Source organism: Capra hircus, chromosome 4 (assembly GCF_001704415.2).
Source record: "Capra hircus breed San Clemente chromosome 4, ASM170441v1, whole genome shotgun sequence".
Lineage (NCBI taxonomy): Eukaryota > Metazoa > Chordata > Mammalia > Artiodactyla > Bovidae > Capra > Capra hircus.
The window spans coordinates 51,890,560-51,913,917 of NC_030811.1; the positions used below are offsets into that span (position 1 = coordinate 51,890,560).

At 37.1% G+C, this 23,358-nt stretch overlaps 2 protein-coding genes across 4 annotated transcripts in view; one reads left to right on the forward strand and one right to left on the reverse strand.

Moving 5' to 3' along the window:
* The window catches only part of TAX1BP1 (Tax1 binding protein 1), an 89,613-nt gene extending 73,353 nt beyond the window's left edge, over positions 1-16,260 (forward strand). For all 3 annotated transcript variants that reach the window (XM_018047094.1, XM_005679266.3, XM_005679268.3), the window contains 4 exons: positions 3,903-4,086; positions 4,432-4,580; positions 14,319-14,401; positions 15,015-16,260. In XM_018047094.1, coding sequence (XP_017902583.1) covers positions 3,903-4,086; positions 4,432-4,580; positions 14,319-14,401; positions 15,015-15,216 — 618 coding nt within the window. In that variant the 3' untranslated portion in view covers positions 15,217-16,260. The remainder of the gene's footprint in view (positions 1-3,902; positions 4,087-4,431; positions 4,581-14,318; positions 14,402-15,014) is intronic.
* The window catches only part of JAZF1 (JAZF zinc finger 1), a 331,833-nt gene continuing 325,393 nt past the window's right edge, over positions 16,919-23,358 (reverse strand). Inside the window, exon 5 of the mRNA XM_018047096.1 lies at positions 16,919-19,278. Within this exon, the coding sequence (XP_017902585.1) occupies positions 19,102-19,278 (177 nt within the window). The 3' untranslated portion in view covers positions 16,919-19,101. The remainder of the gene's footprint in view (positions 19,279-23,358) is intronic.

Below are 23,358 nucleotides of genomic sequence, written 5' to 3' on the forward strand. Positions count from 1 at the left end.
TCTCTTCTCAAGCCTAAATTGACTTGCATTTTTCATGTTTACCAATTTTGCTCTCAGGGCTTGCCTAGTAGCTCAGATGGTCAAGCATCTGCCTGCAATGCAGAAGACCTGGGTTCGATCCCTGCTCCAGGAAGATCTCCGGGAGCAGGAAATGGCAGTCCACTCCAGTATTTTTGCCTGGAGAATTTGGAGGAACTTGGCGGGCTATAGTCTGTGGGGCTCACAAAGAGTCAGACATGACTGAGCAGCTAACACACAAACTAGTTTTGCTCTCAATGATAATGACTTACTTCATTTTAAGGCCACTTACCCTATTTTAAGTTCACTTTATAGGTAAAAATTTAACATAGAGTCTCACCTTGAGTACTCCCAAGGGATGACAGTCAGCAAAACCAGCTAAATTTTACTTTACAGATGAAAATTTTCATCCTTACATCCTTTGTTAATATTTTTGGTTGATTTTATTTTGTTAAACCGCTCTATTGAGGTGCAATTGACATATGATAAAATTCACCCATTTTAAGTGCAGTGCAATGAGTTTTGGCAAATATATAGTTCTGTAACTATCATTACATTCAAACTATAGAATGTTTTATTGCTGCACATATATGTGCTCATATGTACTCAGTTCCTCCAACTACCCCCCATCCCAGACAACCACTGATCTGCTTTCTTTTACTCTACAGTTTTACTTTTTCTAGCATTTCATAAAAATATGGTCATACAGAATTTATTCACTCATTGATTATGGACATTAATCCTTTTACCAGCTGATGGACGTTCAAATTATTTCTCATGTTTTGGTTATGATTAAGACTGCTATGAACATTCTCTTACAAGTTTTTCTGTGGACATGGCTTTCGTTTTTCCTTTTTTGAGTATATACTTAGGAAGCGAATTGCTAGCTTGTGTGGTATGTGTATGTTTTTAAGAAACAGATTGTTTTCCAAAGAGGCTGTACCACTTTCCTTTGCCACTGCAGTGTATGAGCATTCCAGTTACTAGCCCTTGGTATTGTCAGTTTTTAATTATAGTCATTCTGTTGGCTATGTAGGGTTGCTTTGTTACAACTATAGTTTAATTTCTCTGGACTAGGGTTTTTTTAAAATTATTATTGTTTCTTAATGTTAACCTTAAAGTTTTTTTTTTAATTGAAGTATAGTTGATTTACATTATTATGTTAGTTTTTGGTGTACAGCATAATGATTCAGTATTTTTGCAGATTATATTCCATTATAGGTTATTACAAGATAATGGATGCCCCTGTGCCCCACAGTAAATCCTTGTTGTTTATTTTATATATAGTAACTTGCATCTGTAATCTCGTACCCCTAATTTGTCCTTTTCCTTTGGTAACCACAAGTTTTCTATATCTGTGAGTTTGTTTCTCTTTTGTATGTACAGTTGTGTGTATTTTTTAGATTCATATGTATATAAGTGATACCATGTAGTATTTATCTTTGACTTATTTCATCAAGTGCATGCATATACACATACACAGCATCTTAATCCAGTCATCTGTTGATGAGCCTTAGGTTATTTTCATGCATATCTTGGCTATTTTAAATAGTGCTGCTATAAATATTGGGGTGTATATATCTTTTAAGATAAGTTTTCTTTTTTTTTTTTTTTTTTTCCTTGAATAGTCCTTGATGACTAACTGGTAATGCTCAGTATCTTTTCTTGTGCCTGCAGGCCATTCATATATATTCTTTTGTGAAATGTCTGTTCATATTTTTTACCTAATTTTTAAAATTGGGTTATCTTTTTTGGTTTGGAGTTTTAAAAAATATATTCCAAATCCAATTTCTTTTGTTAGATATTTTGGAAATACTTTATCCCAATTTGTGGCTCATCTTTTCATTTTTAAAAGAAACTAGCTTTTGAAGAGCAGAAGCTGCTAATTATGAAGTAGTACAGTTCAGCAATATTTTTCTTAATGGTTCAGGCTATATTTGTCCTATATGGAATTTTCGCCTAACCCAGAGTTACAAAGATTTTTCTCCTATTTTTTCATCTAGTATATTTATATTTTCAGCACTTATATTTAGATTTATGATTTATTTAAAATTAAGTTCTGGGTATAGAATGACAGTCAAAAAATTTTTATTTATATGCAGATGGCCAGTTTTTTTTTTAACATCACATGTCTAAAAGAATGTGTTTTCCTCCACTGAATTATATCTTCATCTTTGAAAATTAATTGGCAATGAGTATGGATATATTTTTGGAATCTCTTCTATTTATATTAGGGTCAACATATAAAGTCTACATCTGAATTTGGCTTGTGGTCTGTTTTTGTAAATGAAGTTTTATTAAAGCACATTGCCATGTCCATTCATTTCTAGGTAATTGTGACAACAAGCAGAGATAGATTTGTGTAGCTTTGACAGACTGTGTTTTACAAAGCTGAAGATATCTACCGTTAGGCTCTTTATGGAAAAGGTTTGCCTGTGCCTGACCTATGTATTTATACTTATGCCCAAACTACTCAGTTGATTACTATAGCTTTTATAATAAGTTTTGCAATCAGATTGTGTAAGTCTTGAGGTTCTGCTTTTTTAAAAATGAGCTGTTCAGCACTTCTGTGTTTCCATGTACATTTTAGAATCAAGTTTGTCGATTTATACAAAAACCTGCTGGAATTTTGAATCAGTGAATCAGTCTGAGGGGAAATTAATAGTATAAAAGTAGGTTTTCCAGCCCTTGAATGTGATACGTTTCTCCATTTGTTGAGCCTCTCTTCTGTAACTGTCAGTAATGTTTGTGGTCTTTAGTTTATAGACCTTGTACATCTTTTGCTAAATTTATTCCTAAGTATTTTATCTGTTAATGCTTTTTAAAATAAAAATAATTTTAAAAATTTCATTTTTCAGTGTTGCTGACAATGTAGTTGGTTAATATAGTTGGTTGGTATTTTTTTTTTTTTTTTGACCTTATATACTGCAGCCTTGCTAAATTAACTCATTCTCCTAGTTCTAGTAGACTCCTTAGGATTTTCCCACTTCTATGATCATGTCATCCGTGAATAAAGATGGTTTTCTTCCTTTCCAATCTGTCCACCTTAATCTTAACACTGTTTAGTACCTCCAGTATAATGTTGCATAGAAATGGTTATAGACCTTCTTGCCTTAATATTTGATCTTAGAATCACTTAGTTTTTTACTATTAAGATTCACTGTTGGTTTTTGTTAACTTCACTTTATTTTTTTAAAACCATAAATGCATGTTGGATTTTGTAAAATGTTTCTTTGTAAATTTATTGAAATGATCAGTTTTTCCTTTAGTCTGTGAACATGGTGAATTGCATCGATTTTTGTACGTTAAACTTATTTTGCTTTCTTGTGATAAAATCCACTTGGTCATGATAATATTATTTTTTAATATTGAATTTGATTTCTTAAGTTGAGGATTTTTATATTAGTATTCGTGAGGGTCTGCAGTTGCAGTCTTCAGTTTTCCTGTGATGTCAATGGTTTGGATATCAGGATAATACTGGCCTTAAAAAGTAAGCTGAGAAAGTGTTTTGGTAAGAGTTTATACAGGATTAATATATTTTTAAAAATGTTTGATAGAATTTACTAGGGAAGTAGTCTGGGTTGTTTTTTGCTTTATGATTTTTACTAATAGCTAAATTATAAGAGATTCATAATTTCCCCTCAGCTCAATGAAAAGGGTACTTTAATTGGCACAATTTGAAAATATATATTGGGCTTTGTCTTGCTTTCTGGTTTTGTTAAATGTGGAAGGGACATGTATGAGAAGTTGAAAACTGGCATTTCCAACTGTATCCTTTAAATATAATTGGGAAATTATTGTAATATTTTGGCTAAATGTTTAAGCTTTTCTTGTTATAAAATACTCAGTTGCTTTGCTTTTTCTCCTTTTTTTGTTAATTTTAGGAACATAAAAGGAGTGTAGAAAATCAAGCAGAAAGGAAATTGGAAGGTCAGAATTCCCAGAGTCCTCATCAGATCTCACAGTGTCTCAAAACAAGCTCAGAGAAAAGTGGTCATGTTCCTGCAGTATCAAATACACAACCAGTTCTTCAGTATGGTAATCCTTATGCAACACCAGAAACAAGAGGTTATTAAAACTTTTTTGTTGACATAAGCCAAATATGGAGGTTTTTCTTGGTTTGTATCTTTGTGGGATTAGAGAACTGTTCTGTTGGTATAATCAACTCTAATAGAAATCCTGTTTTATAACAAGCAGCTTTAATGTTTAACTGGCTTCATCTAGAAGCAATACACCGTGAATGAGGAGTCTATTTGCTTATTACACATAGTTTAAAGGTCATTTGGGTTAAAAAGAAAAACATTTTTTGGATACACTAAAATGGTTCTTTATATTCTGTTCATCCTTGCAGTAGACAGGGATTCTAATTCTAGGACCAGGTTTTAACCTACTTTTCAAAAATTTTTATTTCAGATGGAGCAGATGGTGCTTTTTACCCAGATGAAATCCAAAGGCCACCTGTGAGAGTACCCTCTTGGGGACTGGAGGATAATGTTGTCTGCAGCCAGCCCGCTCGAAACCTAAGCCGCCCTGATGGTTTAGAAGACCCTGAGGATAGTAAAGTAAATTGAATTTCCATTATCTGAGCTTGTCCCTTTTATTTTCGTCTGGTGTAGAGAGTTAGGTGTGTGTGGGAAGAGAGAATATGATTGCTTGTGTGTACACATGATTGCTTGCTTCATCTTTTTGAATAAGTTTCAGAAGGATACTTTAGGATTTATTTGGAGAATGATCTCAGAATATTGTAGTTATAAGATAGTTTAATCTTTTCCTAAAAATGATGTTCATTATAAATCTTCATTCTCCCAAGCATCATTTTTTATAATTTTATTTTTGTGCTGGGTCTTCATTGATGTGAAGGCTTTTCTCAAAAAGTGGCACGTGGGTGCTACTCTCTTGTTGCGGTGCCCAGGCTTCTCATTGTGGTGGCTTCTGTTGTTGTAGAGCACGGGCTCTAGGGCACTTGGGCTTCGGTAGTTGCAGCACTTGGGCTCAGTACTCATGCTTTCTGGGATCTAGAGTACAGGCTCAATAGTTGTGATGCACGGGCGTAGTTTGTTCTGCAGCATGTGGGATCTTCCTGGATCAAGGATCGAACCTGTGTCTCTTTCATTGGCTGGTGGGTTCTGTACCACAGGGAAGCCCCCAATGTAATTTCATCTTAAAATTTTTTTAAAAGTTGAGCCACAGTTGACCTGTAACATACCAATTTCAGGTGTGCAACATAATGGTATTTGTATATACTACAAAATAACATAAGTCTAGTTCACGTCCATCATCTACAGTTATAATTTTTTCTTTGTGATGAGAAGATTTAAGGTCTGTCTTAGCAACTTTCAAATATATAATACAGTATTAACTGTAGTCATAGATGGTTTAATCTTAATTATCAGAGTAATTTACTGTATTCTTTTGATTATAGATGTTCTAGATTGGAAGAAGGAAAGTGTTAATGACAATATTATCCTCTGGAGTGCATCTTTTCAGTTTTGCACTTAACTAATATATCCCATTTTAAATTATAAGGTGAACTCTTTGTTATCTTTTGCTTAGAAAGAGGAAGAAGTGTGTGTATCATAGTTTTTTAGAGAAATACTCTTGTAGACATCGTTTGTATTTAATCTCGGCAGCACAATACTGATGGACTGATGGTAATTGAATCAGTTTATGTAGCATGATAGTCTTTTTTTCATTTAGGAGATTTCTTTACCATTTAATAGAAAGACCTTTTTCTTATAGCAGCTCTTGTTGGATTTTCTGTGCATTAAGAATTTAAAAGAAATGCTTTATCGTGCTCTTTGCAAGTACAGTGGTATCATGACCTGTTTCTCATTTAATCTAGTTTGCTGCATTTAATTGCTATTAACCTTTGCAGAAACTGATCAGTGTTCAGACAGGCATGATTTTAGCCCTAGAGCTCAACACCCATAATGGAGAAAAATGTATTTCTCTCTCCTGCCTTTTGGCCTCCTGTGTCCATTACTGGGAATAATTAGGAAAACTGTCAGAACTTTTGTAGCCTATTTGAAGTCTAGAGTATTATCTTCCTGCTTTTTCACACCTTCACTTCACATTTTGCATATTTAATCTGATCATTCTTGGCATAGATGTTACATGTGACAAGCCCTTCTCTACTGTAGTCATCTGCTTCAGTTTAATTAGCAGAATGTTCTTTCTGATCTGTGTGCTTTGCCCTCCTGCAAACCCATGAGAAACAGTGTTAGAATCTTGTGCTCGTTTGCTGACATGCTTAAATTTGATAATGAGATGGAAGGGCTCTTAATAGGCACATTTTGGTAATTGTATTTTGCTATCAGAAAATTTTTCACATTAGACAAACTAATTTTCATTATATTCAGACCTTTTTTTTTTAAATTCTTATCTTTACAACAACAAAAATCACTTGCAAATGAAATAGTTTAGTCATTTTAGTTAGAGTAAAGAAAGCAGATTTGAGTTGACCTGTTCCTTTTCTCTGGTTCTTTGCCCTTGGAAGTATTTAACAGCCATGGGACCTAGTACCTTTGAGTTGGGGCTGAAGCAGTTACAGGCCCCTCTAGTCATATTGCACCATATCCCCCATACTGCCATAATTCCCTCCCTTCTGCACCAAAAACTGTGTTTCTATCAGATCAAAAAGCCTTTTATGACTCACTCCCCTTTACCTAATAGTTGTAATAGCAGTAACTGTAACACTAATTATGATGATGGTGATAGCTACAGATGTTTCTGTAGTTTTGACAGCCATTGTTTTAATATATTCACTCTCCATAGCTGTCCTATGAGGCAGGAACTGTTACTATTTCTATTTTAAAATGGAGGAAACAGAGATATTAACTGGCTTGCTTCAGCTCATACAGCTGGTAAGTGTACTACAGCCTCATTAGTTGGACTATGGAAGCTGTGGTTTTACCACCTATCAATCTATCTAAATCAGAGGTTCCCAAACTTCCTTAGTTCATGGCACCTTTAGCATCTCAGTAAATTTTTTTTCATAGAACTTCATAGGCCAAAAGAACTACTAATGATTTCCTAACAAATGTGTAGTAATTAACCATTTGAAAAAAAAAATACACATGAAGGTCATATTTTTCTTAAATAACCTGTTCCAAATGGGATATATGTGGCTGTTGACCACCAGATGACTTCTCAAACCTTGAAATCAGATTGGACAAGCCATTTTCATTTTCTATTTCAAAGTGGTTTTCACCAGGCACCTGCTTTATATCTTAGCAACTGCCAAAATCTTAAGGATAAGATGTCATCGAAAGGAACATAGCACTGTCTAATGTTGAAACTGTGAGCTGTCTTGAACTAGTTGTTTACATGGTATCTGACAATTAGAAAACTAAAAATAATCCATAGTACCTCTGTGAATTTGCTTTGGTGCCCTAGCCTTCTGCACACTTTTTGGAATCATGGTATAAACCCTTACTACTCAAAAATATTATTGGATCAACACCATTGTCATCTCCTGGGAAATTGTTAGAAATGAGGAGTCTTTACCTGCACTCCAGATTTGCAGAGAATCAGACAAAATCTTTCCAGTGATCATATGCTTAATAAAGTTTGAGTACACTAGGATGTTTAGACCAAAGTCCATCAGGCAAGGCTGAATTACTTTCTTTAACACACATCTCACTTTCCAGTTGTTTTTTTGTCTTTGTATAATGTGTTTCCCTTCCACCCGTACTAGCTTTACTTCCTTCTCCTCTATCTCTGAAAGACTGAGGCTCATACATTCTATTAATGTGTAGTTTGTTGGCAGCTTTCTACATGAATCCCTCACTGTGAATCTAGTATGCAGTTTTGTTGGCAGCTACCATGAATCCTTCACTGTGAATCACCCAACTAAAGAGAGAGAATTTTGGTATAGACATTTTTTTTCTGATGAGCTTTTTTTTAGTTCTCAGAGGGATCGGTGATTTTCAAAGGGGCTGTGTGAAATGGTATATCATCGTGATTCTGATTTCCTTTTCCCTGATGGCTGATAATGTTGAGCATCTTTAATATGCTTGTTGGCTGTTTGTATATTTTCTTTGGGAAAATACCTATGTCTCTTGGCCATTTAAAAATAGAATTATTTGTCCCTTGCCAGATAGATGACTTAAAAGATCTTTCCTCCCATCTGTGGGTTGTGTTTTCATTCTTTTTGGTGGTATCTTTTGCAGCACAAAGTTTTACATTTTGATGAAGTCAGACTTACCTATCCTTTTTTTTTGCTTGCACTTTTGGTGCCATATCTCAGAAACCATTGATTTATCTAAGGTAGCTCTAGCTTTTAATTTAGGTCTTTGGTCCATTTTGAGTTAATTTTTGGACATGGAGAAAAGTGACATTTTTGCAGGCATTCTTTTCCATTATGATTTATTACAGGTTATTGAATATCCCTGTAGTATACAATAGTGCTTTGTTGTTTATCCATTCTATATATAATACTTTGCATCTGTTAGTCCCAAACTCCCACTCCACCTCCCTTCTCCCTGCTGTGGTGACAAGTCTGTTCTCTAAGTCTGTGAGTCTGTTCTGTTTCATAGATGAGTTTAATTTGTGTCATATTTTAGTATTTGTCTCTTTCTGACTCCTTCACTTAGTATGATAATATCTAGGTCCATCCATGTAGATGCAAACGGCCACTCTTTATGACTGGAAATTGCAACCCACTCCAGTATTCTTGTCTGAAAAATTCCATGGATAGAGGAACCTGCGGTCGCAGAGAGTCAGACTTGACTGAGCAACTCCTACATATTCTGTTGTGTGTGTGTGTGTACATATATAGTGTGTATATATACAGAATATTATATATATTTATAATATATATTCTATTGTGTGTATATATATATATACATCACCTTTAGCTATTCATCTGTCAGTGGACATTTAGGTTGTTTCCATGTCTTGTCTGTTGTAAATAGTGCTTCTATGACTATAGGGGTGCATGTATCTGAGAAGTGACAATTGAAAAGTAATAGAGATCTTATAAAATTATTTTCCTTTTAAAAAAATCTTTAAATTATAGTTATAAATTCAGTTGATATTCCTTCATTGACATAGTACAGGAAATGGATGTTTGTTATTGTTGTTCAGTTGCTAAGTTGTGTTCAACTCTGTGACTCCGTGGACTGCAGCACACCAGGCTTCCCTGTCCTTCACTGTCTCCCAGAGTTTGCTCAAATTCATGGATGTTTGGAGGAGTTTGAATAGTAACATCTCATGAAAAGAGGATGTTGACCAATGTTAATAATACAGAGTTATGAGGGATAAAGATTTATTTAAAACTTTATGTAATAGTTACCCAGAGTTATTGATACTGTTCTTATGTGTTGGTTTTGGCCTTAGCACATGTTTCTTAAAGGATGTTCTTGAGCTAAAGTTATAATTATCAACTTAGTAAAAGCTCTATTAGGTGGTAGATCTTTATTACTAGTTCCTTAATGGCTCAGTGGTAAAACATCTGCCTGCCACAGTAGGAGATACGGGTTTGATCCTTGGGTCAGGAAGGTCCTCTGGAGAAGGAAATGGCAACCCATTCTAGTATTCTTGCCAGGGAAATTCCATGAACAGAGGAGCCTTGTGGGCTATAGTCCATGGTGGGGGGGTGGGGTGTGGTATGGCGGCTGTTGCAAAGAGTTGGACACGACTAAGCACCTAGACAAACAAAAAATGATATCTAAATTGTTTCAATTAATAATGCCTGGCAAAGGTTGAGAAATGCTGATTATCTGAATCCTAATGATTCAAATGGTGTAACTGGGTGCATATTGATGGTTTGATCATGATTGCAGTTTTTATTGTGGTTGAATATATATAATGTAAAATTTGCCATCTTAACTATTTTATAATACATGGTTCTGTAGTAGTAAGTACAGATGACCCTTAAACAACTTGGAGGTTAGGGGTGCCAACCCTCTATGCAGTTAAAAATCTGAGTCTTAACTTACCGGTCCCCTGTATCTGCACTTTCTCCTATATCCATGGCTCCACATTCGAAGATCCAGCCAACTGCAGATCATGTAGTACTGTAGTAGTTACTACTGAAAAAGTCCCACATATAGGTGGATCTGCTCAGTTCAAATCCTTATCATTCGGTGGTCAACCGTATATTCATATTGTGCAACCAGTCTTGAGAACTCTCTCCATCTTGACAAAACAGAAATTCTCTATTAAATGGCAGTTCCATTCTTCCCCCCCGATTCAGCCTGTCAGCTGTCAAATTTGATTATTCTAGTACCTAGGGCTTCCGTGGCAGCTCAGCTGGTAAAGAATTCACCTACAATGCAGGAGATCCAGGTTGGATTCCTGAGTCAGGAAGACTCCCTGGAGAAGGGATAGGTTACCCACTCCAGTATTCTTGGGTTTCCGAGGTTTCTCAGATGGCAAAGAATCTGCCTGCAGTGTGGGAGATCTGTGTTTGAGCCCTCCATTGGGAAGATCCCCTGGAGGGCATGGCAACCACTCCAGTAGCCTGGAGAGTCCCCATGGACAGAGGTGCCTGGTGGGCTACAGTCCATGGAGTCGCAAAGAGTCGGACATGACGGAGCGGCTAAGCACAGTACAGCAGCAGATACCTCATATAAGGAGAATCATATATAGTGTTTATCTGTTAGTGGTGGGATTATTTCACTTAACATATGCCTCCAAGATTCATTTATGTTATAACGTGTCAGAATTTCCTTCCTTTTTAAGGCTAAATAATGTTAGTGTACACCATACATTGTATGCATATGCCACAGTTTGTTAATCCACGCATCCATTGGTAGACATCTTAATTGTTTACACCATTAGGCTATGGTGAATAATGTGGATGTGACCCTAAGTGTACCAATATATCTATTTGAGTTCCCGTTTTCAGTTCTTTTGGACATATACCCAGAAATGGAATTGTTGTCTCATATGGTAATTATATTTTTATGATCATGATTGTGTTTTGAATTTAGTATGATTAAATGTATCTTTGTCTAAGAGATTAGTTAAATTTGTGATATGCTTTGATAAGGCAGTGGCACCCCACTCCAGTACTCTTGCCTAGAAAATCCCAAGGATGGAGGAGCCTGGTGGGCTACAGTCCATGGGGTCGCTAAGACTCGGACACGACTGAGCAACTTCACTTTCACTTTTCACTTTTATGCATTGGAGAAGGAAATGGCAACCCACTCCAGTGTTCTTGCCTGGAGAATCCCAGGGACAGGGGAGCCTGGTGGGCTGCTGTCTATGGGGTCGCACAGAGTTGGACACGACTGAAGCAACTTAGTGGCAGCAGCAGCATGCTTTGATAAAAAACAAGAATATTTTTATACACTAGATTTTGAATTGAGCATCCTGTGAGAAGTTTTGGGTTTCAAGTAGGGCTTCAGTTTACTGTAATATATTTCCTTTGCTTAAAAACCAGTTTGCACTAGAAAGAGCATTATGCTGATGGATCTAAAGGTATATGAACAAGTAGGTGGCTTAGGCCTTTGTAGATTAAAATTCTATTGAAAATATTTTAAGAAAAATTTAATTATTTGCAATTGTTCATAAATACATTTCAGTGTGGTATTAAGCAGTTTTGCGAAAATACCTAGGTACTTATATTTTAAAACCTGTTATTCAGAATCCTTTTGAGTTGACAACTTTCAGTGCTAAAACTTGATTATTTGAAGTGAAAGCTTTCTAAAATAGAATACTAATAAATTTGAAGTTTATTAATTAAAAAGTCAGTATTGAATGATGTCCTCATACTCTTTTAATGTATATAGTAAAGCTGTATGATGCAGTGTTGAAATCCTGTTGGATGTTTTTGGTTCTTGCCTACCTTTCTCTTTTTAACCAGTAGCCATTTTTTGTTGCTGGCAGTGAGCCTGCCTTCATAGCCTCATTTCCCTAATTTGTTGTACATAAGCTAGTACGGTTTGGAAATATCCAAGCTCAATGAGTAAAATGGAGTAACTGTATTTGTGAGTGAAAACTTGGTCCTTTTGTGTGACAAGACTGCCAGGGACTATATTATATTAACTGACTCCTCAGATTTTATTACATACTTAACCTGTTCTCTTGAGTAAGTGGTTTCTTATTTCATTAATGTCTCAGTATTCTATCTAGAATTCTACTCGAGTCCCTCTACCCTTTTATTCTGGTAGAAAATAGAATAAGAGTTATCCTTACCAAATTATATATGGCTTAGAAAATATAAATTGCTTTTTTTTAATCCCCTTGTCCACATTTTATCAGTTGGGTTAACAGGTCTGATAGGTTGATCTGAATCTAGCACCTTTGCATCAGACTCTTTTGTTAGCTGATTCATGGGGGCAATGAATTGGTATAAGCTGTTCAGTTCATTTCAGTCGCTCAGTCGTGTCCGACTCTTTGCGACCCCATGAACTGCAGCACGCCAGGCCTCCCTGTCCAACACCAACTCCTGGAGTTCACTCAGACTCAACGTCCATCAAGTCAGTGATGCCATCCAACCATCTCATCCTCTGTTGTCCCCTTTTCCTCCTGCCCTCAATCCCTCCCAGCATCAGAGTCTTTTCCAGTGAGTCAACTCTTCGCATGAGGTGGCCAAAGTATTGGAGTTTCAGCTTCAGCATCATTCCTTCCAAAGAAATCCCAGGGCTGATCTCCTTTAGAATGGACTGGTTGGATCTCCTTGCCAGTCCAAGGGACTCTCAAGAGGCTTCTCCAACACCACAGTTCAAAAGCATCAATTCTTCGGTGCTTAGCTTTCTTCACAGTCCAGCTCTCACATCCATACATGACCATTGGAAAAACCATAGCCTTGACTAGATGGACCTTTGTTGCCAAAGTAATGTCTCTGCTTTTGAATATGCCATCTAGGTTGGTCATAACTTTTCTTCCAAGGAGTAAGCGTCTTTTAATTTCACGGCTGCAGTCACCATCTGCAGTGGTTTTGGAGCCCAGAAAAATAGCTGTTATTAAAAGACAAAAGGTAGTTATGAGATTTTTGGCTCCATTAATACATTTGGCACCAGAAGGTTGTATTTTATTATAATTATCTCTCAAGAATTTCTAAATGTAGACTATGAAGAGACCCTTCATTATGTTTTTATTTTCTTAAATAGCATTTAAAATTTTTAAAAATTAATATATTTTATATATATGAGAAAATTTTGTTTACTATTTTATATGTAGTTAAGCCGATTCATATTTCAGGTATTGTTACTGGAGGGCCTAAATCTGGCAGCCAGAGTAATGTGGCACAGAATCACAATTTACCTGTTATACATATTAAGCTTAGCAGAATCAACTGTGTATCATCTTCCCTCTTTGTATGTTTAGATTTTAAAACTGGATTTTAGTTAAAGACTTTTAATTTTTGAAGTATATGAAGTACTTGTCCAATATTCCTCAGCTTCTCAATCTCCTATTAGATTACTGATCCTGTTTTTCTTTTGCTCAAGTATAGCCTAAGGGAATCATTTGCCAACAGAAGTGTTTTCTCAGGTGATGCACATGGGCGGGGGAGGGTGGGGAGCCTTGTGTCACCCCACCCCCCGACTCATTTAGGAGGGGATAATTGTCAGAGTAACAGCGCGTAATGCCATCCTCGCCCTTGTTGATGTAGCAGCAGTGTGCAAGTCTGTAAAGTGACCACTGGGATGCAGGCATGGAAATCCAAACCAGCATTTTGATTTTGATCCCAACTCACATTTACAGGGTTTTCAGCAGGCTACCTTGATAATCTGTTCATCAGGTAGTTAAATATTAAAAAAATTAATCTGATTATTTTACAACAGGGTTTTTGAGACCTGTAGTTTGGTGCATTGCTTTGCTTTTAACACGGTTTTCCAGTTGAATTTTCTCATGTATTTGCCAACAAAATACACATGCAGACCTCATAGATATTTCTAGTTTTCCTTTAATTTCTACGTATTGTACAGTGGATGTATATTGTCAAAGATCCTGCCTGTCGTAGGTATTTAATGAGAATAATAGGAAAAGTAATATAGTCTTAAGATTTTTATGATCGTGGCCCATGTATGGATGATAAAAATACGGTAAAGTTACCTACATATAGGTCAGAAGTCTATTGATCTTCCTTCATTCACACATTCAGGTGTAGTACACGCTCCATTCCACTGAATATTGCTTTTTATTTCAAGGTAAGACTTAGTCCACAGTGAAATACTCTGTAAAAACAAATTACTTTCAAACTTCTGTTTACAGGAAAATCTGATGACAACAGAAGTAAAATTTTTTAAAGTATAATCTTACTTCCTTTATATGGTGCTTGATTAAATTGAGGGACTTCTGCTTCGTTTCATTTTTCTCAAAAGTTGCAAAAATTGTTCTTTGCCTAGGAAGATGAGAAAGTGCCCACTGCTCCTGATCCTCCAAGTCAGCATTTACGTGGGCATGGAACAGGCTTTTGCTTTGATCCCAGGTAAGTTCTCTCTTTTCTGTGTAGAATTGGGATTACCAGTGGTTCGCAATGTATTATGGTCCTTAAAAGTTTGTTAGAAAATGTGTGTATGATCCAGGGCTGTAACTCAGACCTCCTGAACCCAAAATTCTTGCCGTGGGGCCCAGCGATATGTATTTTAGTGTACCCGTGCAGATGGTGCTGATACATACAGTCCTTTGAGAGCCAGTGCTGTAAACAACTTTAGTTGTTAAACTGAGTGAGCGCTGTTGGGAAACAAGTTCAATTAATCTTTATAGTTTTACAAAAGGCATATTCTGTTAGTCAACAATGGAAGAATTCTTGTCACTGAGCCTCATTTCACATAATGTGGTTGTATTTTTTCGATTTGATGAGAAAAGGTTTTTGTCAATCTAGTTGTTAAATAAATTTAGCATCTTTATAAGTGGTTTACACAGTTGTCAATAGCAAGCTTTTAGGACCAAGAAAAAGGTTCCTGGAGTAACTGAAGAGTTTCAAGGTAAGTTAAGCTGATACTGGTATTAACTAGATAAATGCAGTCTTGCCATATCTGAAGATTACTGCTGTTAGAAATACTATCAGACATGTAATTCTTTCATTTTATTTCCTCAAGCTTTGATGTTCAGAAGAAATGTCCACTCTGTGAATTAATGTTCCCTCCCAACTATGATCAGAGCAAATTCGAGGAACATGTTGAAAGTCACTGGAAGGTGTGCCCCATGTGCAGTGAGCAGTTCCCTCCTGACTATGACCAGCAGGTGTTTGAAAGGCATGTACAGACCCATTTTGATCAGAATGTTTTAAATTTTGACTAGTTACTTTTGTATTAGGAGTTAATAATACAGTTTAACAGTTGAAAAAAAAATCACCTCAAATAGAGCACTAAGGAGACCACAGGTGTCACTTTCGTGTACCCTCTAGCGCACTTTTTGACCAAGAGCTACTTTGAGTTTGGTGTTACTAGGGTCAGGGTCAGTCTTTGGCTTATCACTATCAATAAATGTAATTTTAACCTCTGTTAATCTTACCTGCTTAGGAAATTCTTGTGTGTTTGTATATTTATTTCCCATTATGCAAAATTATATGAATGAAGGAAATAGGGATTATTTTAGTGTTACCACACTGAAAAAAAAAAATGTATAGTGTTATTTAGCAGAATATTTACGAGATTCTGTTGACCTTGTTGTTTAAGCATGACTATTAAAAATTATGTAGTAAAAAGAATTTATCATGTCTTGCAAAGTAATTCTTTGAATACAGAAACTTCATAATTTAGCCCATGAAAAAATTTTTTAAACTTCTTTAGAAAGGGAGCTGCATGTAGAATGAGATCACATGTTTGCAAGATAGCAATGATAGCAACTATCCTTTTTATATTTCAGATGTTTGCTTTAGGAATTAATAGAAAGCATATTTTGCTAATTTTATGTCTGAAAAACTTTAGAATACCTGAGTAATTATTTTAAAGCCATCCTAAAGTTGTATTTCTGTCTGATGGGGAAATGGAACAAGATATGTTGGTCTAATTGCTTTATCTTAAATGATCTACTGAACAGTGGTGGTTGCGGCATAAAAATCACAGAAAAATTTTTTTTTCCTCATTTTCCTGATAAGAGTATAACTTTAAAAAAAATGTTCTCAGTAAGTGATTAAACATGTAATGCATAAACCCAAATCAAACTGATGTATTTTTTATGTCTTTGATGTGTATAGCATTGACATTAAAGTGGACACATTTTTAGAGGTATGTAATTTCAGTCAAATCTATTTGTGATCATCTTGAATGTCTTTTTGGTCCTGGGTCTTAAATTTTCTTAAATATAGTACTCTTTTAGAATATAAATGTTAAGAATTTAAAATACAGACTTTTTGATTTTTCTTTTTATAGTTATTAAAATACTTTAGCTTGTCTTAAGCATACCAGTTATCTAAGATATGAACCTAACACTTAGTATAGGGCATTTTGAAGTGCTATATGTAAATTGTATATACACCATCTGACTTGTATTTGTGTATCATTGAACTCCTTTAAAAGGTTTGAGTCCAGGGCAAAACAGTATTAGGCAGTCAGGTGCCAGATGTTAGGACATGGCAGATCTGGGATGCTGTTGTGAGGAATCCACACAGGATTTAAGCTTCAGGCTTAAAACGTTATAGGCTAAGCAGAATATAGTCAGGTAAAATATGTTCAACAGTAGGAACAGATAATAATTGTAGACCATGCTAACCTAAAAGTATACTTTGAATAGTATAGACTACTTACTACCAGTGAAATGAAATTGTTCATACTAACCTATTTTTAAGTAGCTTCTAGCCCCAGGCTTACAAGTAGTTTACTATTGATAGAAAAAACAATGTGATCCATGCAAAACATCGATGACATCTACATGTGTCAGCTGAATCCAAAAAATGGGCAGCCTAAAAGCAAGGTCCTGAATGGATGTTCGTTTCTGTGGCAAACTGGATGCTGGCCTTGATAATGGATGCTAATGAAAATAAAACAAAGAGCCGTGTTTATTTTGGGTCAGAGGCAGTTTATTTTAAATGTGATTTCATTTACAAGCAGCTTTTCTTGACAGGAATTTTATTTAGTTGCCTTCAGTTCTAAAACAAACCTCTGTTGCTTTCAAACTTAATGTGCTCTGTCCCGAACAAAACATATGAAAATATAATTTAAAGCACAGTTTTCACAGACACAGTACAATACATTCACTATACACGGTATAACAAAATATTCCCATCCTTACCTGTTTAGTAATACTGTCACAATAAGTAAATAGAAACTGGAATTTGTTTTATAGTTGAAAGAAATCTAACATGCACAATGACTAATGACTGTTTAGCAGTTGAACTACTGACCCAGCCTACAAGTTTCTTGCACTAGAAGGAGCAAAGCTAGATGATAATTGTTGGCCTAAAAAAATTTTGGTCAATTGTAGGTAGATATGAAATAGCCAAGTAGGGCCTTCTTATGCACCAACTAGTTGCTTCTCATGTCTGGATCACCCTTTAACACAAGGGTAACACTGTACGTTCAGGACCAAGACTACTCTTAAGAGATCTGAGGAAATTTTTAGAGGGCAGTGTCTATAAATACTTTCAATTCCCTCATTATGAGGGACTCAATGATATAGAAGCTTACCCATCTGGCTAACAGAATTGTCTTCCTTTCAGAACATCTGAAAATTTGAGGAGGGACATCTGCTTCCTCCCATCTGTAAGACTTTCAACAAATGGAAACACAGGAAGAAAGTTATTTTTTATAAGCATTTCGAGTTCGATTTTCACCAGTTTTGTGGGCAGTTAGCCATCTCAAAGCAATTTTTATTGCATAATTAGGCAATTGGTAAACTCATGTTTAAGGAATAGCACTTGGGAGAAATGAACACTCAAGGCATGATGGTATTGTTGCTAAGAAAAACTTCAGGAATGGTCCAGACGTAGTTACACTCTTAACGGGTCATGTATTAGTCACTCTTTGACCACCTGCTGCAGTAAGCACTTAATTGTCAATAAGGCTCAATTTCATATTTCAGCAAAATGTCTTATAAAGCTAAACAGACGTTTCCAATGAGAATACAGACATCTACAATGTGATGGGAAAAAGTGCCTTTAAAAAAATTCTAACAACACAATGAGCATGAAGAGGTGATGGGGTCTTAATAAAATGGTCCTGTTTGAAACGTGCTTGGAATTTTCTTATTTGCAACCCACAGGTTGGTTGGGCAGTGGTTGCAAGAATTGGCAACACATAAAACATTAATCTGTTGGCAATAGAGAACTACAAAGTGCTTTAAAACTTCACCTAAAGATGAAGATAGAACTAAATTTTACACACAAAAAATTTGCACTTAAGTATTTCAAAGTGTTTCCTAACAGATTTAAAGGAAAAGTATTTAACTAAACTAGTATCTTGGTCCACAGATATCAATAGGCATAAGTTGAATCCCTTGCACCCAGCAGGCACTCAATGAATGGTAAACTAATGCGTGAACTGAATAGACTTTTGTACAAAAATGCTATTGTATAACTCTAAAATGAGAAGTCAGATGGCAAGATTCTCAGCCTTTTAAAGGGCAAAAGGATTTGCACAATAATATAAAACACAGAAAGCACACCCTTTATGTATGTTATTTAAATATGAAAATATTTTTAGCATATTATGTTAAACATTCTTATTTATATTTCCGTTACCTAAAGTCTTTCTACTCACAAGTACTAACTCCATTATGTAAGGCATGGTAACCAGTTGGATAATGAAGGTATTATTTTGGTTTTGAACACAATGAGTTGATGTGTTGAAAACTTCAATCACATTATAATCTTGGGGGAAACAAAAACCTCAGTGCTAGCCCCTCCTCCCCCCTCCCCAGCTGATACCACTGCAATACAACTAAACAATATGCATCATGCCCTCAGTTTTAATCTTGGTTTGGGGAAAATGTGCTGAAGAACCTAGAGCTTTTTGTTTTGTTTAGCACCTTATATCAAAGTAATGAAAATGGGTATGATGATTACATGTGCAAATGTACAAAATCATTAACTCTACAAAGATACATCATTCCAAAATTACAGAAAAAATTTAAAGCATGCATGTAATTCTTTAAAGGGTTGCTGAATGCTTCCCCTGAAAAAAGGTGGCTGTTTTCAAAATCAGCAACTGCTGGTGAGGATTTCTTGGCACAGTTACGACCAGCATGTTATTGCTGCATCTTCCTGATAATCTCAGCCGACACCGGGGGATGGAAATTGATTGTGTGATGCCGCAGGCCCTGAGCTGTCTTGTAACTCTTACCACAACGACATTTGAATGGTTTACGGACACGAATCTGTGTTCTGTGACCATTCTTAGCATGGTACTTTATGCCGTTCACATTCTGTGGAGAAGACAAAAATATCATCTGTTAAATGGTGTCACCCAACTGTCTGATGGGGAAAACCTTAGTGTGGGTCTGACTGCAACTGGACATCTCTCAGATGGCAACTGTATACAGAACAGGCTTTCGTTAACTCCAGTTGTGACCAAAGCAGTCCAGTGTGTTCACTGTGGTCTGTGCAGACAGGGTTATGCACACAGCTACCCCAAGGCCATTTCAAGTAGGCCTCAGTTACTCTGAAAGTACCGAGTTTGAGTTTTACATAAAATACATAGTAAAGACTCATCGACTGTACAGGCATAGTTCTGTCTGAAGAATGTTGCCAGTGAACAATTATATAAATCTATCCAAGATAGCCAAAACAAAAAAATCTAAAAGAAAACAAAGGGTAATAAAAGTTCAAGACGTATAAATTCTTGACTGGAAACTCAGCATGTCTTGTTCCCAGCCAATCATGATAATTCCTACCTTACTTAGAGAATTTTTGTTCTTTTTCTACTCTGCATTAAGCCTGTATCTCTGCCTATTTAAATCCTGCCCCAGTACAGTTGTGTGTTATTAAGCACCTGTGGGCAGACAGGATGCTGCTTTTATTTATGTACTACATTCCAAACATACATTGAACTTTGAAAATGTCAGTTTCTGAAATTCTTAGCAACAGAAGACTTCCAAACTTCAAATTGGCATATAAATCCTAAGTGATACATGAAGTATCTGCATGCTATCTGGATTTCTGTTTGTTGGTTTTGCTACCTCACATGCACATTCTGTTTAAGACTTCATGCCTAGAATCACTATAGATTTAACCAAATTACTTTTCCTTTATCCCAGTTAAATGGCAAGTAAACAGACTTGGGGCATTTAGTAAACTGATGGAAGAACAAATGGCAGAGGTGGTACTATAACATGGATCTTAACTTCCAGGTCAGCTACTGTCAGGTTGAGCACTAGGGGGAAAGAAGAAAAGGCTTGAGTTGCTGAGCATCAATCACCAGAAGAGTGGGCTATTATTCAAAGTATTACCTGAGTGTAGGCCCATTGAGCCCAGTCCTATGCCCAACTAAAGGATTCCAACATAACCATCTTCTACTTCACAGGATGCCCTTGTCGAGCTCCCAAAGAATAGGAACAAACTGCTGTTGTTTAATGAGCATCAAGCACAGTGCCTGGCACATAGTAGATGCTCCACAAGTATCTGAGTGAGTTTGTTAGAACATGCTTCATTCTGGAAGAAATTGAGAGATTTGCCATGAAACAAAATATGTTCAGTGGTTATCACTGTATTTCCCTATTGGAGATGCACCGTGCACATAATTCTTTTTAAAAGTCCTATGGAAGAGAATCCTTTTGACACTGTTGAACCCAGGGGCAACAGATAGCAACCAGTTGTCTATGCTTAAAAGAATCTTGTAGTCTGTCTGGTGAGTTGAAGCTCAAGGACAGATAAAACTTCTTCCATAAAGGTCAGCGTTCTGCCTCTTCAGCCCTTGTGGGTCTTGCATTAATCCCTGCATGCAGGGTGAGGAAGCCCTTCACTGGTCTTCTAGAGGCATGCTAGCAACTAGGAGACTGCCGTGGTAGGGTGTGGAGAGAGCATTGACCGTGCAGAATCGGACCCATTAAGAGCGACCAACCCCTTGCCGCTCCAGCTATCCTACCAGGAGCCTAGGCACATGGGTAAAGAAGCCGACCTATGTATCTAGCCCCCAGCTAGTACCCCACTGCAGTGGCATGGGAGACCCAGGTGAGAGCCACCTAGCTAGGGCCAGCATACAAAGATAAGCATTGTCTATCAGCCCAATACTTAATGGAGTACCTCGGGGTGGTTGCTTTCTGTGGATGAGGAGTTACTAAAACATTTCATAGGGAACTTGTAAGAAGGATCGTTATAGATCCAGGTACCCCTGTGTGTTTAGCAACTCCAACAGGACCAGAACTTAAGATACTCCATCCAGGCTGAGGTTTTTTTTTAATAAGTGAGGCAAGGTGTGAAACTAGAAATTGCTAAAGCCATGGGAAACCTGTCCAGTGTGAATCCAGATCTGGAGTTCAGCAGGGGAAGGTCATGTCCAGGGTTGAGGTGATTCCAATAGGATCTGTGATCTGTACCCAGCTTGAAAGTAAATGCTGTGTTGTGTGTGGCTGTGGGACTGATACATACGTCAGCTTTGTTATTCTGGAAAAATCAGGAAGCCAGCTACACGTGTGGAAACATGGCAGCTCTGGGTTGACTCCAAAGAGCCTAAAATAAACTACCTTACCAACTTCTCTCTTTGTTGCTGTGATTAAAATGTTCACAAGGGTCATGGGACAACCTTCTCACAGATGTTAGTTATATCTCTAATCAGATGTAACATTTCCCTATCTGTTCATTCACAGATAACTATGGGAACTTCACTTTCCAAGACGCAAAAGCTTTGCTGAAGCTCCTAACTGCAGAGATCCTGAAATGAGTTTGGTCTTTTAAAAATATTCACAGTGACAAAAATAAATGTCAGGCAACTTGAAATGCTTATTAAATCCTCTGATCTCTGAAAAGGAGAAACAGGATTAAGCTCTGACAGGGCAAGGAACGTCACTAGCAGAACTTTTCCTCATGCCAAGCACTTGGTATCTACTGTCTTATTCAGCACTCAGGTTTTAACTAAAAACTGACACTCAGAGAAGTTGACTTGACCAGGTCACGAAGCTGGTAAGTGACAGAACCGAAATGGGAACCCAGGGATGCTTGGCTCCAGAGCCCCTTTCTCCCCCGAGTCCACGTACCTAACGTGCTGTTAATTAGCAGGGCCAGCTGCTAGTCCCTGAAAAATTGTTAAAAGTTGGGAAGGACTAGGACACTCAGTCTGGAGAAAACTGTCTCTGACTTACAGTGATCTGACCCAGGAAGGGGCACGCATTAGGTACAGAGGAGGACCTGAGGTGGCACTGGTTCTTTCCCATGCCAGGAACTCCCTGCCTGCTGAGGGAACTGACCCGATCGAACAACAAAATTCTACTCCAGATCAAATCATGAGAGCTAAAGTTAGGACACCACACGCTGGGCCACCACGCCTTAACTATTTGATCTCTGTCAGTATTCAGGCTTGTGTAAGTACAATATGTAATGTGTACCATGTAAAATCCTAACTTTCAGTTTCCTGTGAACCTTGATGTTCTACACAAAGGAGAGGATGAAGTCATTTGGGTATCTGATGTGGAAGAAAAATGAAGAAACCAAAGCTGGGCTTGGAGATGGTGAAAGTGTTAGTTGCTCTGTCGTGTCCGACTCTTGGCGACCCCATGGCCTGTAGCCCGCCAGACTCCTGTCCGTTGGATTTTCCAGGCAAGAACACTGGAGTGGGTTGCCATTTAAGCTAAAACAGTGAAGGCATGTGGAGCAGCATGGTGACACCCCACCTGCCCCAGAGACGGCACTGCAAGTCTTCCTCTGTCATACTTGACATAGCAGCACATGGGATGTCCAGGGCAAGTCAGGTGGGAACCAGGTCTTTTTCTCCCATGGTCCTTACTGTAATGTGTGTTCAGTGTAGGTAATTGTAGACATGGAGAAAGTAGAGAGACGCCTAAGACTGTATAACAGAGTCACAGTTTAACATCTGAGGTGTTTCAGTATTTTTTGCTTTGTATGTATGTATGTATATGTGTGTATATATATACACACACAAGGTTGGATTCCCTCATCAATATTTTTTGAAAATAGCATAAATTTCTAGGAAAATTATGGAACTGAAGAATTTGAACATTTTTAAAAGCTCTATGTTCTGCCAAGTTTTATCCAGAAAGGTCAGTTATGCTCCCACCAGGGCTTCTAGGGGGACCCTCAGGAGAGGCAAGGAGATTTAGATCCACTGAAGGGGAGAAAGGCTGACGTGTCCTTCTTGGGACAGTCTGGAGCTACATGTGTGCTTGACTGTATCTACACAGATGCCAGAGACCAAGCTTGCTTTATGCTGCTGAAATGCTGTGTTCTCTGTGTAGCCAAGGACTCTTTCAGAGAAACTTTGTGCAGAACCAAGGGGGATGGAATCAGTTGTGCTCCTGGCCTGGAATGTCTGCGAGGAGCGCAGAAGAATGAAT